At 43.5% G+C, this 18408-nt stretch overlaps 1 protein-coding gene across 1 annotated transcript in view; it reads right to left on the bottom strand.

Annotated features, from left to right (window-relative positions):
• Positions 1 to 18408, bottom strand: part of PRKG2 (protein kinase cGMP-dependent 2) — a 98738-nt gene that overhangs the window by 63049 nt on the left and 17281 nt on the right. Inside the window, exon 3 of the mRNA XM_081960372.1 lies at positions 332 to 498. Within this exon, the coding sequence (XP_081816498.1) occupies positions 332 to 498 (167 nt within the window). The remainder of the gene's footprint in view (positions 1 to 331; positions 499 to 18408) is intronic.

An 18408-nucleotide genomic window follows, 5' to 3' on the forward strand; every position in this document is an offset into this window, starting at 1 on the left:
GCTCCTCTTTGTTCCCTATGGGAGGGGTCATTCACCATCCTTTACTCCTGAGTCAGCCCTTGTTCCTTAACTGTTCCCTTCTCCTGGCAGCTCTGCGCATGTCCACACTGGGAACAGGCTCCAGCTGTTCTTCTGCCCCACTCCGACTCCGAAGGCAGCTGATAACTGTCGGATGGCCCTGGCCCCATCTCTGTCTCCGATGCAGCGAACTCATCAGAGCCTTCCCCAGATTCCAGGACTGGCCCATGTTCCTCCCCAACCTCCTCACTGTCTGAGTCTGTCACCAGCTCCGAGTTTATTATTTAAACAGACAACTAAAATCGTTACCAACCTGCCAGTACAAATAAATGGTTGCCAGGTTCTCCTTGTTTGATTATGTAGTTTCCTTGCTGGTATGTCCTTCCGTACATACATTCCACCATGTCTCTGATCTGTTGAAGGTCCAGCCTTTTCAAAAATTGGTTTCTACTCAGAGCATCTGTGATAAGCTTTTTCTCGCTTTCATTCAGCAAAACAGAGAACAGAGAGAAAGAGAAAAGAGTCAGATTAATTTACACACATGAATGAATAGCATTATACCCAATCTATTCCTCTGTCACAATATTCACCACCTGCTGCCCATAAAGGTAACTTCTTTCTTTTTAGAGGGAACATACAAAACTTTCCTTAAGACGCTGAGCTTGTCGATCAGAAAGGTCGCAAGTTTGGCGGTTCGAATCCCTAGCACTGTGTAACGGGTTGAGCTCCCGTTACTTGTCCCAGCTTCTGCCAACCTAGCAGTTCGAAAGCACGTAAAAATGCAAGTATAAAAATAGGAACCACCTTTGGTGGGAAGGGAGCAGCGTTCCGTGCGCCTTCAGCGTTTAGTCATGCCGGCCACATGACCATGGAGATGTCTTTGGACAGCAATGGCTCTTCAGCTTTGAAACAGAGATGAGCACAGCCCCCTAGAGTCGGGAACGACTAGCACATGTGCGCAAGGGGAACCTTTACCTTTTTACAGCTACTCTCTAGCCTGTTCAGTCATTTTTTTTTCATATCACCTTGTACAGATAGTCCTTGGCTTACGACGACAACTGAGCCTCAAATTTCGGTTGCTAAGTGAGACAGTTATTAAGTGAGTAGTTTTGCCTCGTTTTACAACCTTTCTTGCCGCAGTTGTTAAGGGAATCACTGCAGTTGTTAAGTTAGCAACATGGTTGTTAAGTGAGTCTGGCTTCGAAGTGATGTCCCAGTGTGTGGAAGCCGTACGGATCTGGATGGATGACAACCGACTCAAGCTCAACCCTTCCAAGACGGAGTGGCTGTGGGTACCAGCCCCCCGGTTCAGCCAATTAATTCCATCATTGGCCATTGGGGGCATCCATCTTGCCCCCGTGGAGCGGGCGCGCAATTTGGGCGTCCTCCTAGATGCCCGGCTGTCCATGGATGACCATGTGACAGCCGTGGCAAGGGGGGCGTTCCACCAGGTTCACCAGGTGCGCCAATTGCGCCCCCTACTGGACCGGGATGCCTTGCGCACAGTCACTCATGCGCTGGTGACGTCTCGCTTGGACTACTGTAACGCTCTCTACATGGGGCTTCCCTTGAAATGCACCCGGAGGCTGCAGTTGGTCCAGAACGCAGCCGCGCGGGTAATTATGGGGAGTACTAGGTACTCCCACGTGACACCGCTCCTGCGCGAGCTGCACTGGCTTCCTGTGGTCTTATCGGGTGCGTTTCAAGGTTTTGATAACTAACTTTAAAGCGCTCCATGGCTTAGGACCTAGTTACTTGCGGGATCGTATTCTGCCCCATACATCCCTGCGACCAATTCGCTCGCACAGAGAGGGGCTCCTCCAGGTGCTGTCCGCTAGACAATGTCGTGGGGCGGCGCCTAGGAGTAGAGCCTTCTCTGTGGCGGGCCCAGCCCTGTGGAATGACCTCCCTCCGGATATTAGGAATACCTCTGACCTCCGCTCCTTCCGTATTAAGCTTAAGACCCACCTTTTCCAAGCAGCTGGCCTGGCTCAACTTTGATTTAACCATATCGCTCCTGACGGGTTTTTTAACTGGGTTTTTTAATTATATTTAATTTCTAGGGGTTTTAAATACAGTATTTTAATTGTTTTTATCAATCGATCTCCTCCTTATGTATGTATGTATGTTTTAGTGTACCTTTGTTATATGTTTGCTTTGTTTACATATTTATTTCGAATGTTTCGTTGTACGCCGCCCCGAGTCCTTCGGGAGAGGGTGCGGCTAAGAAATAAATATATTATTATTATTATTATTATTCCACATTGACTTTGCTTATCCGAATCACAGGAGTCCGAGACACTGCATCCGTCATGAGTCAGTTGCCAAGCATCCAAATTTTGACCTCTTGGCCATGGGGATGCTGCCACAGTTGCAGAGGTGGGTTTCAATTTTTTTTAGAAACTCTTCTGTAGGTGTGGCCTGCATTGTGGGAGTGGCTTGCCAGCCATGTGACCGAGTGGGAGTGGCTTGCCAGCCATGTGACCGAGTGGGAGTGGCTTGCCAGCCATGTGACTGGGTGGGCGTGGTCAACTTGCAAAACATGGTGAAACTCACTTAACAACCCTCTTGCTTAGCAACCAAAATGTTGGCTCAGAAACTCTGGCATTTGAAGCACACAAGTCTTAAAGCTGTCAAGTTACAAGACCCTTGCACCCCTAACCCTTTAGAAAAAACCCCCCAGGGGTGTTCAAACTTGACAGCTTTAAGACTTGTGGACTTCAACTCCCAGAATTCCTCCTCCAGTCATGTTGGCTCAGGAACTCTGGCACTGAAGCACACAAGTCTTAAAGCTGTCAAGTTACAAGACCCTTGCACCCCTAACCCTTTAGGAAAAAAAAACCCAGGGGTGTTCAAACTTGACAGCTTTAAGACTTGTGGACTTCAACTCCCAGAATTCCTCCTCTCGCTCTTCATCTTGATGATGTGTGGACAGGGGGGAGGGGAGGGAGCTGGAACCGGTTCTAAACAGCACGGTAGATTTGTGGAACCTCTTCTATAGAAGAGGTTAGAACTGGCAGGAACCCACCCCTGCACAGTTGTAAGTGTGAAAAACAGCCATTTATAAGTCACTTGTGCCCTTGTAACTTCAAAGGGTCACTAAGTGAACGTACGCCGAGGACTACTTGTAGTTGAACTTTTAAATAGGACAGCGCAGAAAGGATGTACACTAAGTGGTTATTTTCCAGCAAATTTCTCACCATTCTGTATTTCGTTTTTGCAGATATATGACATGCTTTAGAAAGACAAACAAATCAGGCTGGATAAATGGAGCAGTTACAAAGCCAATAAAATCTAAATCTACCCTTAGGAGAGGAAAAAAATGCCTTCCAGAGTATAGCTCTTCATGCATATTAAATTTAGTAGATTAAATATTTTGGCAACTTTGCGATTTCCTTAAAATTTAAAGGAAATCTCAAAGAGAAAGCATTCAGGTGATCCTTTGTTTCTTTTCATTCAAGTGAGGCAATAAAAATCTCTCAATAAACCTTCAAACTGATTTAATAAACATTTAAAATATACTTCATTAATTTTCCCCTCAGTGAAACATTTAGGACTTTAAAAACTTACAAAAGCTTATAAAATTAATCTGGCATATTGTTTTAGTTTTGTTTATTATAGTATGTGGAATCAATATCCTCAGTTAGATTTTAATGATTTAAGCCACAAGAATATTTGGGGGGGAGGGAGGGGAAGAATCCTGCATGCAGAATATAAATGATGTTTTATCTTTTCAAGAAATATAGAATAGGCTGCTGCAGTGGTGAAATTCAATTGTTTTTACTACCGGTTCTGTGGGCATGGCTTGGTGGGCATGGCAGGGGAAGAATACTGCAAAATCTCCATTCCCAACCCACTCTGGGGCCAGCCAGAGATGGTATTTGCCGGTTCTCCGAACTACTCAAAATTTCCGTTACCGGTACTCCAGAACCTGTCAGAACCTGCTGGAATTCACTCCTGGGTTGCTGTTACTCAAATACTCCTACTTTAAGAAACTTTCTTGGAGGTAGTGACAGATTTTATTTTCCTAGGCTCCACGATCACAAAAGATGGGGACTACAGCCAAGAAATTAAAAGACGCTTGCTCCTGGGGAGGAAAGCTATGGCAAATCTAGACAGGATACTAAAAAGCAGAGACATCACCCTGCCAACAAAAATGTATATAGTCAAGGCTATGGTTTTCCCAGTTGCAATGTATGGTTGTGAAGGTTGGACCATAAGAAATGCTGAGCACCAAAGAATTGAGGCCTTTGAACTATAGTGCTGAAGAAGACTCCTGCGAGTCCCTTGGACTGCAAGATGATCAAACCCGTCAGTCCTAGAGGAGATCAACCCTGACTGCTCTTTAGAAGGCCAGATCCTGAAGAGGAAACTCAAATACTTTGGCCACCTAATGAGAAGGAAGGACTCCCTGGAGGAGAGCCTCATGCTGGGAAAGACAGAGGGCAAAAGAAGAAGGGGACGACAGAGAATGAGGTGGCTGGATGGAGTCGGCGTGAGCTTCAATGGACTCCAGGAGATGATAGAGGACAGGAAGGCCTGGAGGAACGTTGTCCATGGACTCGCAATGGGTCGGACATGACTTCGCAACTAACAACAATGAAAAAAAAAATCTCCTTGTCGCAAATCCAGTCTCTATGTGTTCTCCCAAATCTTTGGGGTAAAACTGCAGAAACCTCATCCGAAAGTTATTATTTTTACTTGACAGAAGAAAATGTATGGGGTATAATCATATCAACTCTATTTGCCTAATTAGATCAATTTTCTTTTCAGCCGTGGTTCCATTGTAATGGAATGTATAAATAACTTTGGGGGAGGAGAAGAGAAAATTCTGCGTAGGAAACAGAGAAGAGAGCCAGAAGCCATCAGTCATTTAAAGGTCAGAGAAAGAAACTCAAAATTGCAAGATTGATGTCAGTCCTGCCAGATAAACCTGATAAGAAACAAGACCAGATTATGGGTAGTCCTCGATTTATGACCACAATTGAGCCCAACATTTCTGTTGCTAAATGAGTTTTGCCCCGTTTTACAACCTTTCTTGCCACACTTGTTAAGGGAATGACGGTAGTGGCTAAATTAGTCAAAGTACTGTTAAGTGAATCCGGCTTCACCATTGATTCCCCATTGACGGTCATAAATTATGAGTCAGTCACTAAATGAACTGTTGCTCAGTTGAGGATTCCTTGTAATTCATTCTGCTTTATGGTAAGTGTACATTAACGGGGACTTGCAAATCCGAAGACACAAATTCCCTGACTCCACTTTTTAACTACTTGGTCCATTTAGGATGGATCTTTCCTAAGATTTTTCCTCTGACTCTTAAGTGACTGTGGGCTCCTGTCTCTCTTCTCTGATTGTTTGCTAGGCAGCATCTTTCCCCAAGGTCATTCATATGTTCCTTTTCATCCATCCCCTCTCAGGGTAGAGCTTCAGATCTCCATTGAAAGACTAAGTGAAACAGCTGCAGAGGAATCTAAGAAAAGAGCAACAAAGAGGACTAGGGGACTGGAGGCTAAAACATATGAAGAACAGTTGCTGGAACTGCATATGTCTATTTTGATGAAAAGAAGGACCAGGGGAGACATGATAGCATTCTTCCAATATCTCAGGGGTTGCCACAAAGAAGAGGGAGTCAAGCTATTCTCCAAAGCACCTAAAGGCGGGACAAGAAGCAATGGGTGGAAACTAATCAAGGAGAGAAGCAACTTAGAACTCAGGGGAAATTTCCTGACAGTTAGAAAAATTAAGCAGTGGAACAACTTGCCTCCAGAAGTTGTGAATGCTCCAACACTGGAAGTTTTGAACAAGATGCTGGATAACCATTTGTCTGAAATGGTATAAAGTTTACTGCCTAAGCAGGGGGTTGGACTAGAAGACCTCCAAGGTCCCTTCCAACTCTGCTATTCTATTCTATTCTATTCTATTCTATTCCATTCTATTCCATTCCTCTACTCTTCTCTACTCTACTCTACTCTACTCTACTCTATTCTAATCTATTCCATTCCATTCCATTCCTCTATTCTATTCTATTCTATTCTATTCATTCCAAGATGGGTGCTTATTCTGTACATAGTGATAGATCTCAGCATTATTCCTTGAGGGTAAAAATTACATCTCCAAGAATGTATTTCCATATAGTGGCATCCTGCATAGGAAGATTAATATTTGTGCTCAGATTGTCTTTCACAAGAGGTAATGTTGACCGTCTTCTTACAAAACCCTGACATAGGTAGTCCTCAACTTACGACCACAATCAAGCCCAAAATTTCTGTTGTGAAGTGAGATATTTGCTCAGTGAGTTTTGCCCCATTTTGCAAACTTTTTTGCCACTGTTGTTAAATGAATCACTGCAGTGGTCAAGTTTGGAACATGGTTGTTAAGTGAATCTGACTTCCCTGTTGACTTTGCTTGTCAGAAAGTCGCAAAAGGGGGATCACGTGATCCTGGGACACTGCAACCGTCATAAATATGAACCAGTTGCCAAGCATCTGAATTTCAATCTCATGATTAAGGGGATGCGGCAAAGATCATAATTGTGAACAATGGTCGTAAGTTACATTTTTCAGTGCCGTTTGAACTTTGAATGGTCACTAAATGAACAGTTGTAAGTCGAGGACTACCTGTATATTTCTATGTCTACGCTTTGCTACTCCAAGGGAGAATTAAAGTTGCCCCATTAGATCTCTGGAGCAGTGTTTCTCAATTGTGGCAAGTTTTGAGATGTGTGAATTTCAACTCCTAGAATTGCCATAGCCGTCATGCCAACAGTGTACCGACTGGGGAATTCTGAGAGCTGAAGTTCACACATCTTGAACTTGTCCAAGTTGAGAAACACTGCTCTAGAACAGGGGTCGGCAAACTTAAACACTCAAAGAACCATTTGGACCCGTTTCCTACAGAAAAGAAAACACCAGGAGCCACAAAGGTCCTAACCGGAAGCCCCCGGTTCAATTTTGGAGATGACCGGAAGTTCAGTTCCACCACCATAGAGTCTCCTCCTAGAGCGCTGTACTTTTTCCTCTACCTATCATAACCGAAAGCCCTATCAATTGTGGAGACAACTGGAAAACCTTCCCCTCGCCATAAAGTCTTCTCCTGGTGCACTGTGCTTCTCTCCCCCAACCCCCACCAGAAGCTCCTCTCAAAATTGTGGACTTAGTGGGCCAGGGTGAGTGGGGCCAGCACAACATCACTCGTGTCGGGGGCACCTATGGTGGCCCAAGCACTCTGCCAGCGAAAACGGGCTCCCGAGCTCCGTTTTCAGCTATGACAGCTTCCTGCAACCCTCTACCAGCGAGAACAGGCTCCCAAGCTCCGTTTTAGGCTGCGACGGCCTCCTGCAATCCTCTGCCAGAGAAAATAGGCTCCTGAGCTTTGTTTTAGGCTGTGACGGCCTCTTGGAATCCTATGCCAGCGAAAACAGACTCTCGAGCTCCGGTTGCAGCTGCAATGGCCTCCTGCAATCCTCTGCCAGCGAAAACAGGCTCCCGAGCTCCATTTTTGGCTGCAACGGCCTCCTGCAATCCTCTGCCAGTGAAAAAAAGGCTCCCAAGCTCCATTTTTAGCTGTGATGGCCTTGAGTTTGACCCCCGTGTCCTAGAAATATCCCACAGATCACAAGATTATATTTATCTGGTTATAGTGATCTTTTTCCTACCATCCCTGCCCTAAAGCTGCCAATAATCTGATAGCCGCAATGAGTTCTGGTTAAGTCATTCAGCCACAGAACAATTATTTCAGCACCGAGAAAACAATGCAGCCATTTTCAGCAGCATCCAATACATCCAAAGTCAATGCTGCTGTTCTAATTATGACAAAGGACCAAGGCTAGGAAGCAAAAGCAATTCATAACTCTGTCAGCTTCAAAACATGAAATGCTGGAGGGAGTTGATAGGAAAGGCAAAATGCTTAACAAAAGTTCCAGGAGCAGCAGGTAACAAATAAGACGAAATAAAAGAAATTTCAAATAACTTAAGAGTGATTTTCTTTCTTTCTTTTTTTCATTGTGACGACTCCGTGATGAGATTCATGGAAAAGAGTGTGGCAAGAGAAAATGCCACACTGCTGCCATAATCTATGATTTATGGAATTAGGGGAAGTTGAGTGGCTTCATTTCTTGGCATTCTTTTGTAAAAACAAAACAAATTAAATTCAAAGCCTGGCAATCTATACAACTGTCCTCTGTTACGGTTCCAGTTCAAACTTCTTTTATGTTGCAGAATAATTGTTATTGTTTTAGCCCCCATTGCCTAAAAAGTCTACACTTGTTGTGATTTGCACTCCCGAAATATGGAGGATCTAGCTAAGAAGAACATCTTGACTTAAATGTACAATGGTTAGAGAACAATCTGATTGTTTGCACATCCATATTAACAGTATAGTTGACTACAAACCAGTGGTGGGATCCAGCCGGTTGGTACCCATTTGGGAGACCCGGTTGTTAACTTTCTAAGCAGTTCGGAGAACCGGTTGTTGGGAGAAATCTCCTTTTGTTTCTTTCCACTTTACAGGGCTAAACCTGTAAGGAAGGCAGAAAGGAAACACTCTGGTGTTGTTTCTAGCCTAATCTTTACTGCCCTACTTACAGAAACTGCCTCTCCGGTTAGCCCTTATTGCATTGTAACAGATAAGGTAAAGCGCCCATCAACTTGAGTGACGTTGTTGGCCACGCCCACCCAGTCACATGACCACTGACCCCGCCTACCCAGCTGGTCATTAGGTCAGAGAACTGGTTGTTAAATTATTTGAATCCTACCACTGCTGCAAACCCAAATATGTCAGTCCAAAATTATCTAAGTCAATGTACCTGCTCATGAACTGCATTTCCAACAAGAAAGTGACTGCTCACCCAAGTAGCTTTTATTAACCCCTCTCCCCTTTGACCTATAAGAGCCTTGGTGGCGCAGTGGCTAGAGTGCAGTATTTCAGGCTACTTCTGCTGCCTGTTGGCTGCCTGCAGTTTGGCAGTTCGAATCTCACCAGGCTCAAGGTTGACTCAGCCTTCCATCCTTCCAAGGTGGGTGAAATGAAGACCCAAATTGTTGTGGGTGTTAGATTGGGTAATGGATAGGCACCTACAGGCTTAATGGTAACAACAGCTTTTTATTAAGTACAACAAGTGAGAACAATCCAGCCAAAGTTGAGTCTGACAGCAGCCCTTTTATAGGGAGCTGTCAGACCCTTCGACCAATAGGATGAAACCTCTGTTCGCGCCGGAACAGAGGACCTTGGTGGAAACCACTGTAGTTAGGACAAGATCTAACAGGGGGCAATAGGCTGACTCTGTGAACTGCTTAGAGAAGGGTGAGAAAGCACTGTAAAGTGGTATATAAGTCAAAGTGTTGTTACTATTGCTATGTGGCAAGTAGTTTTCTGTTGACTCCATGTTAGTAGACTTCAATTTAAAACAAAGGAAGGCAATTCATGATCTGTGGGGTCCTTAGTGCTCTCTAAACTCGGTTGTTTTCTTGCAGATGTTTCATTACCCAACTAGGTAACATCATCAGTACTAGAAGGGACTGAGATTTGCTTTCTGTTTATATACAAAGCGTTCACTTCCAAGGGTCAAGCATATCCTGGATTATTGTAACTTCCACTAAAACCTACCTAAGGCAGTGGTCCTTTTCAAATTCTCTACCAGAAGGTTTTATTACGCTTGTTAGGAGGAGAAGCATTTTCTCCTGTCCAGCTATTTTGGACTTTACCTCCAATCATTAATGGCAAGACTTTATGGGAGTCGTAGTCCAAAGCCTCTGAAAGATGCTATCTATCCCTGAACTAAATATTTATTTGCCTCAAGACAAAGGGTTGCACATCTGTTTACCACTTCTGCTACTCTATTCACTGCTTGCCTCAAATTCCTGCCAAATAGGAATTACGTCTCTAATTACATGCCAAAAAGTTACTTGTCCATGATCATGTAACATAAGCCCATTACATTTGAGACATCAGACAAGTGTATCTCGACCTTCACCACTTTTCAGATGTGTGGATTTCAAACTCCCAGAATTCCCCAGCCAGCATAGCGGCTAGGGAATTCTGGGAGTTGAAGTCCATGCATCTTAAAGTTACTGAGCTAGAGAAACACTTTATTACAGCAGTGACCAACTGGTGATCCGTGAGAAAATGTTGGGGGTCCCCAGAAAAATTATATGCATTTTTATATTGCACTAAATCAGGGGTCCTCAAACTACGGCCCCTGGGCTAGATATGTGCAATGAGTGTTTGTGTTGATGCAGAGAGTCTTCCCCTTGGGGTCTTTTTCTGTAAACCATATGGGGGGCAGATATTCCGACTTGGGGTCTGCTTCAGCCTCCTGGTGAGGGGCTTTGGGCAAAGGCTGGGGGGAAGCGCCGCTGGTGGCGAAGAGCCAGGGGGCCTCGTTCCAGTGGGACTGCATCATGGCCTGGAACTGGCTGACCATCTTACCCCGCTGAGCCTCCAGGCACCGGTACCTGGCCTTGCACTCCTGCAGGTCTTCCCTCTGCTTGGAAAGCCTATGCTCCTAGTCCTCAGTGAGGTGCTTCTGCTGAGCCTCCTTCTCGGTCAGATCCAATTTGAACTGAGCTGTTTTGCCAACTCTTTCTCATGGAGGCTGCTTAGCTCCAGCAACTGCTTCCTGTTGGGGCCCTAAGGACCCCAGGCGGGCAGACGAGGCGGGCACGTCAAGGGGCTGGCAAGGCGCCCCTTGACGTGAGTGACATAGAGTTGGCGACTCCCACCCAGTCACATGACTACCTTGCCACGCCCACCCAGCCGGTCATTAGGCAGATCATATTAGTGGTCAGCGGGATTTATGAAATATGAATTTAGTGGTCCCTGAGGTCCGAAAGGTTGGTGACTCCTGCTTTATTAGACTTTTGTCATTCATTTGGAAATAAGCAAACCTGAACCCAGAACTAACTTAAAGGGGCAGTATTTGCGCTTTACCAATGATGGGTAACTATTATGACTGCCTCTTGAACAGTCAGTGTAGCGAAACTAATCTGTACATCCCATTCATGAAAAGTTCCAAGTCCCTTTGCACATGGATTAAATGGAACAACATGCTGTAAAATGGTCTCAGAAAATCATGCATCGCATTAATGTCTCTAGGGAAAGCCCTGACACTGAACAATCACTTTTCATTTCGTGATCTGATTTATTTCCTTTATTATTTTTTACAGCAGAGCTGAGGATGAAGAATGGCAGCGATAAAAGGTTAGGAAAATACCATGACAGCGAATGAATCCAGATGGAAACTTTGATCGTTTGGATGCTCCTGATTAAAAGCGATGCTGTAAATAGGTCACGATGTTCAGTCAAAAAAACAAAACTCATCACCAAGCATTAACCAGTAAGTAAGTTTTTTTTTTTAACGAAGGAATAGCGAAACAGAGTAGAAAAAAAAGAGAGAACTTGAATTGAATTTTGGCCAGCTCACTCAACGTGATCTCCCGGGGATCCAATTCTAGGAATTCAAATGGAGAAATAAGCTATCTGAAAATGCATACAAATTTTAAAGCACTCTTGTTTTTCTTAGTTATGTGCCCCAAATGTGCTTTTCCAAAAGGCAACTGGGATTTTTGGTTTTTTTTTTTTCTTCCTTTGAAAAATTATTGGATGAGAGTTAACAACTGTCGGAAGAGATGTCCATCTGGGTTCAGTTGAAAGTGGGGAGAAACAGACTGGAAACATGGAGGCTGCTTGGAAAGATGGTTTAATGGTGGACAGGATCACATGGTTTGAGGTCCTGGGCAAAAAAAGGAATAAATGCTGAGAGTGCCTGGGTTTTATGCCCTCTCTGGGCTTTTGAATTTGACCTTGTATTCTTGTCAGACTCCCATGGAGCCATGCAGGGGTAACTTTGTAGGTTGTTTTTTAACTCCCAAATTTGGTTGACTCTTGCTGGTTGATGATGTAATGAAGGGGCTTTGGGCAATTCCTGTTATGTCTCTGCCTGAAGTAGATAGATCTTTGTTATGTAGAATAGACTGGCTCAGGCCTTAATGGCCCATTGACAAAGGATGAGTTTCTGCTTCCCTTTTAGGGGAAATATTCTGCCCTTTTAATAGTTCCTAAAATATCTCATTTTCCTAGGAGAGAGGTGGGTGCTAACTTCCTATACAACAATGACCTGGATGACTGAGAATCAATACAATACAATACAACACAATACAATAGTAGAGTTGGAAGGGACCTTGGAGGTCTTCTAGTCCAACCCCCTGCCTAGGCAGGAAAGCCTATACCGTTTCAGACAAATAGCTATCCAACATCTTCTTAAAGACTTCCAGTGTTGGGGCATTCACAACTTCTGGAGGCAAGCTGTTCCACTGATTAATTGTTCTAGTTTAATTGTTAATTGTTCTGATTAATTGTTCTGATTAATTGTTTTAGGCTCCTTAGGCTCCTTGTTCTAATCTCCTTAGGCTCTTTAGTTATGTGGTTTAAATGTAGTTTATAAAAGTTTCTTTCCTGTCACACATAAGACGCATGTACGCAAACCATTATAAAACAGAAACGAGGGGGGGGGGAAAGTCAGCTGTAGAGGGAAGGCTAGAGATTTTAATAGGAAAAGGGTCAATTTTAATTAGCTCCATCCTCCCCCACAATGAAACTCAGAGTTCCTTCAAAGCATAGTAGCTGAGTCCTTGTCTCCTACTTAGCATCAAAAGTAACCAAGGTAGTCTTCAACATAGGACCACAACTGGGATCAGAATTTCTATGACTAACCCAGGTGAGTTGCATTTGATTTTACAAACTTTTTGCCATGGTTATTAAGCAAAACAGATGGTCATTAAGTGAATCCAGCTCCCCCATTAACTTTGCTTGTTGGAAACTGGCTGGGAAGCTCACAAATGGTGATCACATCACCGTGGGACCCTGGAAATAATATACCGTATATGCTGGCTGCCAAGCATTCAAGAGTCGTGGGGGTGCAGGGGTTAGAGTGCAGTACTGCAGGCTACCTCTGCTGTCTGCTGGCTGCCTGCAATTTGGCAGTTCAAATCTCACCAGGCTCAAAGTTGACACAGCCTTCCACCCTTCCAATGTGGGTCAAATGAGGGCTCAGATTGTTGGGGGGCAAGAGGCTCACTCTGTAAACTGCTCAGAGAGAGCTGTAAAAGCACTGAAGCGGTATATAAGTCTAAGTGCTATTTCTAAGTACGAAGGAGGGAGGGAGGGAGAAAGGAAGGAGGGAAAGGGAGGCAAGGAAGGAAGGAAGGTGTGGTGGAGCAGTTAGAATGAAGTGTTGCAGACTAACTCTGCCCCACTGCCAGGAGTTTGATCCTGACCGGCTCCAAGTCGAGACAGCCTTCCATCCTTCCGAGGTGGGTAAAATGAGGACCCAGATTGTTGGGGGCAAGAGGCTGACTCTATAAATCTCTTAAAGAGGGTTGCAAAAGCACTGAGAAGCGGTATATAAGTCTAAGTGCTATTGCTAAATGTTGATCACATAACCCTGAAGAGGCTCCAAAGATGGTGGAGCTTGCACTGATGGCTACATTTGAACTTCCTTGACTGGAAGGAAAATAATGCAAGGAGACCTCAACTTACAACCATCCATTTAGTGAGTGTTCAAAGTTACAACGCCCTCCCCCCCAAAAAAGTGACGTATGTCAGTTTTTTACACGATTGTTGTAGTATCCTCATGATCACATGGTCAAAGTCCAGACTCTTGGCAACTGGCATGTATTTATGACGGTTGTAACATCCCAGGGTCATTTGATTATCCTTGACGCCCTTCTGTCTTGCAAAGTCAATGGGGAAACCAGATTCACTTAACAACCATGTTATTAACTTAACCACTGCAGTGATTCGGTTAGCTGTGACAAGATCATAAAATGGGGCAAAACTCACTTAACAACTGTCTTGTTTAGCAACAGACATTTTGGGCCCAAATGCAGTCATTAAGGGCTGCTTTTATCTATATTTATGATTAACTTGAAACCCCTTAAAGACTTTTTGCATACGATGGAGAAAAATGCACTTATGAGTTGTGGCTTCGATGATTAGGAAAAAACAACTAGATAATAGAAAGAATGGGTTTTCCTTTGCAATCACAGAGGAATCACAGCATTGTAATCGTACTTACGTTTGCTGCAAAGAAAATTTGAAGCTTTTTTTGTTCTATTTCTTTTTATTCTTTCTGTACTTTTGTCTCTTTTTCTTTTCTCTCTTTTTAGAAGTTATTTTATTTTTTAGAAGTTGTTGTTCATTTTTACCTCCTTTGTAAAACTTCCATTAAAAAAAATTATTTCGGAAAAAAATTACTCCAATGAACTGAACGGTTGTTTTGTTTTTCCAAATGATCCCTTCCTTATTATCTCCCCTATCTCAAGCCAACAATTCTCCTTTTAATCTTTACTTCTACTGGCAGACCTATTTACTGCAGAGAATGTGTATATAGAAAAATGAACTCCATTAAAAACCCTCCCAGTGCAGTTAGTTTCGTTCTATAAATGTTTACTCATGAAGCAAGACGCAGGCATCGTTGTGGTTTCCAGAGAAGTATCATCAATGAGTAATGATTTTATATTAAAAGTCAAACAACTTTCCAACCTGTGTAGTGAAAAGAAAAATAATGGCAATGAGGAATAACAGAAGCAAAACTAAAGAGCAATGGTGGCACAGTGGTTAGAATGCAGTATTGCAAGCTAACTCTGCCCACTGCCAGGGGTTCAATCCTAACCGGTATATAAGTCTAAGTGCTATTGCTAGGAGCCGTGGTGGTGCAATGGTTAGAATGCAGTATTGCAAGCTAACTCTGCCCACTGCCAGGAGTTCAATTCTAACTGGTATATAAGTCTAAGTGCTATTGCTAGGAGCCATGGTGGTGCAATGGTTAGAATGCAGTATTGCAAGCTAACTCTGCCCACTGCCAGGAGTTCAATCCTAACCGGTACATAAGTCTAAGTGCTATTGCTAGGAGCCGTGGTGGTGCAGTGGTTACAATGCAGTATTGCAGGCTAACTCGCTCACAGCTAGGAGTTCAATTCTGACCAGCTCAAGGTTGACTCAACTTTCTATCCTTGCTAAAGGATTGAAATGAAATTGAGATTGATAAACCGAGGACCCAGATTGTTGGAGGCCAATATGTTGACTCTGTAAATTGCTTAGAGAGAACTGTAAAGCACTGTGAAGCGGTATAGAAATCTAAGTGCTATTGCTAAAGAGGAAATCACACAAGCAAAGCTAAAGAGGGTAAATAGACAATTCTCTTGGAGAATTTTCAAAGTGAAGTTACTTCAAGCATGATCTCAATGTACCCAGAGAATCACGCAGACAAGAAAAAGAACATCTTAAGACCTTCTTAAGCCTCATTTGTCTTGAAAAGTAAAGAGAAAGTTAGGGGCAAGTGGATGTCCATTAAAAACTCCAACTACAGGTAGTCCTCGACCGTCATAAATATGAATCAGTTGCAAAGCATCTGAACTTCGATCACTTCAACTTCAACGGTTCTAAGTGTGAAAAACAATCACAAGCCAACTTTTTTCAACGCCGTTGTAACTTCGAACAGTCACTAAACAAACTGTTGTAAGTTGAGAACTATCTGTAACAGGCCAAGACCAAATAGGATATATGCCTAGCCTGCTAATCAACCCATTATAATCAGAAATTGTGATGTCAGCCTCTACTTTGCTTGCTTGCTATCGGCTGCCATAGCAATGGAGAGGGTGAGGGCTCGTGGTATTTTGGGGAGGGGGAATTGCTAGGTGCTGGAGGAGTTATCATGCTGGAGGAGTTATCATGAAGGGAGTTTTGTTCTCACCATCTTCTGCGCATGTTGATGGCTCGTGTTTGGGCTGGGTCAAGGTACAACTGTCTCTGCATACCAGCTGAATGAGACCACTTGAAGATGCACCCCACATGACACCTTTGGGAGTTGCAGATTGGACATTGGGTTGGGGTAACTGGGGGGAGGGTCCTGGGCAAATGTTTGATATGTACACGTTCACGCTTTTTTGCTTCAGATCTTGCTTCGCATTAGCTGTTTTCATTTCATGCCCAGTAAAAGTACCCTTATCTCTACTCAAATGGAGTTGGGGGGTTTTCTTTCTTGGATACTGAATGAGGCATGCCTGGCAGGTGATCCATGCAAGATTTGAGATAATTAATAACTAGAACCTCCTACACAGAAATCAGAGATCTTCAGATCAAGCCGTGATTTCGCTCCTCCTTTCTCATCAGACACAAGATTGCTTCGTGAGCTCAACCCAGCCTGGACAAATGATGCCTGCCATGAAATTCTAGACCATAATATCGGCCCTTCTGAATTAATGTGATCTTGGAGCAGGCATGTATATAAAACATGCACCCTTAGTCCAATGCAGATAGCAGAATGTTCCAAATCAAACGTTATAGCTTCACTTCGGACTGCAGCACTGATGGCTCATACCTGTCATTATTCTAGGTCGTACTTATAAAATACTATCTAGATACCCATGCTTTGTGACAAAACTATGTGATTGGGCTATGCAGGAGAAATTTGGTTCACAATCTATTGGCTCAGTGGTGGTCGGTGATTGAAACGCGTAAGAGAATATCGCTCCTGTCTCCTTAAATCCAGGAGCAGTTCCATAGGTGGAAGGCATAGACCTTTTGGTGAGGTACCAACGTTTAGTACTGTAAGGAACCTCAGACCGCTCCTGAGTGAAGGAGTGGAATGTCTGCCAGTTTGAACTTAGGTAACGGAATGTGAGGCAACTGGCAGTTGGAACAGAGTTCTTTTCAGGTGGGGAGGGGAGAGTAGAACTCCTTAGCATCAGAGTGTGTTAATTACTGTATAAGAAATACTAATGACCTGATGATCATTTCGAAAAATCCTTTCTTAGCGAGCACCTAGAAGTCAAGAGGAACACATGTACCAAATTTCAAGTTTGTGGGCTTTACGGTTCTGGAAATTTTGTGATGAGTTAGTGATACTTGGTATATATTAGTTTTAAGTTGTTGGGGGAATGAAACTCTTCTGATTTAAGACCGACTGTGTTGTGTAGACATCTGAGATTATCTAATAATACTTCTACTGTACTGCCATAAAATGGCTTCTACTGTACAACGCAGTGGAGTTGCCATGGTAATGGCTTCACAGTACTATACAAGGGGGCTCCTTCTGGTAAGGTGGAAAATCCAACATTAGAAATTACATTTGGTCCAGACATTTCCCCCCTATAAATAAATACCCGGGCAACGCCAGGTTATCAGGTAGCATTATATACACTACAGGAAGGCAAGGAATGTATATTCCCGTATGACCTTGTAACGAACCAAGATGTCTGCTGAACGAACTTCCTCCATACAATATCACTGATGATATTACCCACTTGGGTAGTAAAATGTCAGGAAGCAAACAACCAAGCTCAGAGATTACCTAACAACATCACAATTCAGAGCTGAGCTACGCCTACGTTCATCTTCTGTTGGTCCCTCCATTTGGCACATTAAGACTTTTCTCTTGTAGCCTCATCATCCCATGCGGAAGTAGAGGAGGTTTACTTTTGTGATGACACACAAAATCTTCCATTTTATTTTCCCACACTTGTCATTAGAATGTTAGTCATGCTGGCTGCTTTATCATGCTGACGTTAAAGCGTCTATATTTTGAGTATGGGCTCATATTTCTCCTTGTCTTCTTTAAACTGCCCTGGGAATGTGACAATAGGATGACAGAAAAGCTCCTCTAAGACTTAAGCAGAAGTAAGAATTGCAACACTATGTTAATAAACAAGTCATAAAACTTGAGTTTTGTTCTTTTCTGTGTTTGGGGGAAAATAATCCAGAGACTTTTTCACCTTTGCACAAGAGTTACCCTATTTTTCGGAGTATAAGGCGCACTGGAGTATAAGACGCTCCAAGATTTTGAAAAGAAAGGCAATTTTTTTAAAAAAAGTTTTTGCACTCTGCGGACCTCCTAAAAATAGCCCGTTTTTCATCAAAAAAGGGCATGCATAGCCTTTAGGAGGCTTATAGAGTGCTCCTGGGGGCTGGGGGGGGGGCAACACAAGCAAAAAATGGCCAGTTTTTCGCTCATTTCTGCCCTCTACAGCCCCCAGGAGCACTCTGGAAGTCTCCTAAAGGCTATGCATGGCCATTTTTGCAAAGGAGATGGGGTTTTGGAAGGCCAAAAATGCTGTATTCAGTGTATAAGGTGCACCCAGATTTTCACCCTCTTTTTTGAGAGAAAAAGGTGTGTCTTATACTCTGAAAAATACCGTAATGTGGAAGAGAGTTGATTCTTAAGATGACCAGAGCGAAAAGGAGTTGTGTGAAGATCTAAGAGAGGTTGCAAATTTCTAAGCACAAAGGTCGGTCAGTGTCACCAACTGCATGGAAAACATCGGAAGTGCCTCAGGGTGTTTATTGGCTTTTAAATCTCAGCTGTGACCTTCTGTGGCCTTTCTCCACACCCAC

Source organism: Natrix helvetica (genome assembly GCF_964273705.1).
Source record: "Natrix helvetica genome assembly, chromosome: 7".
In the NCBI taxonomy this organism is placed as follows: Eukaryota; Metazoa; Chordata; class Lepidosauria; order Squamata; family Natricidae; genus Natrix; species Natrix helvetica.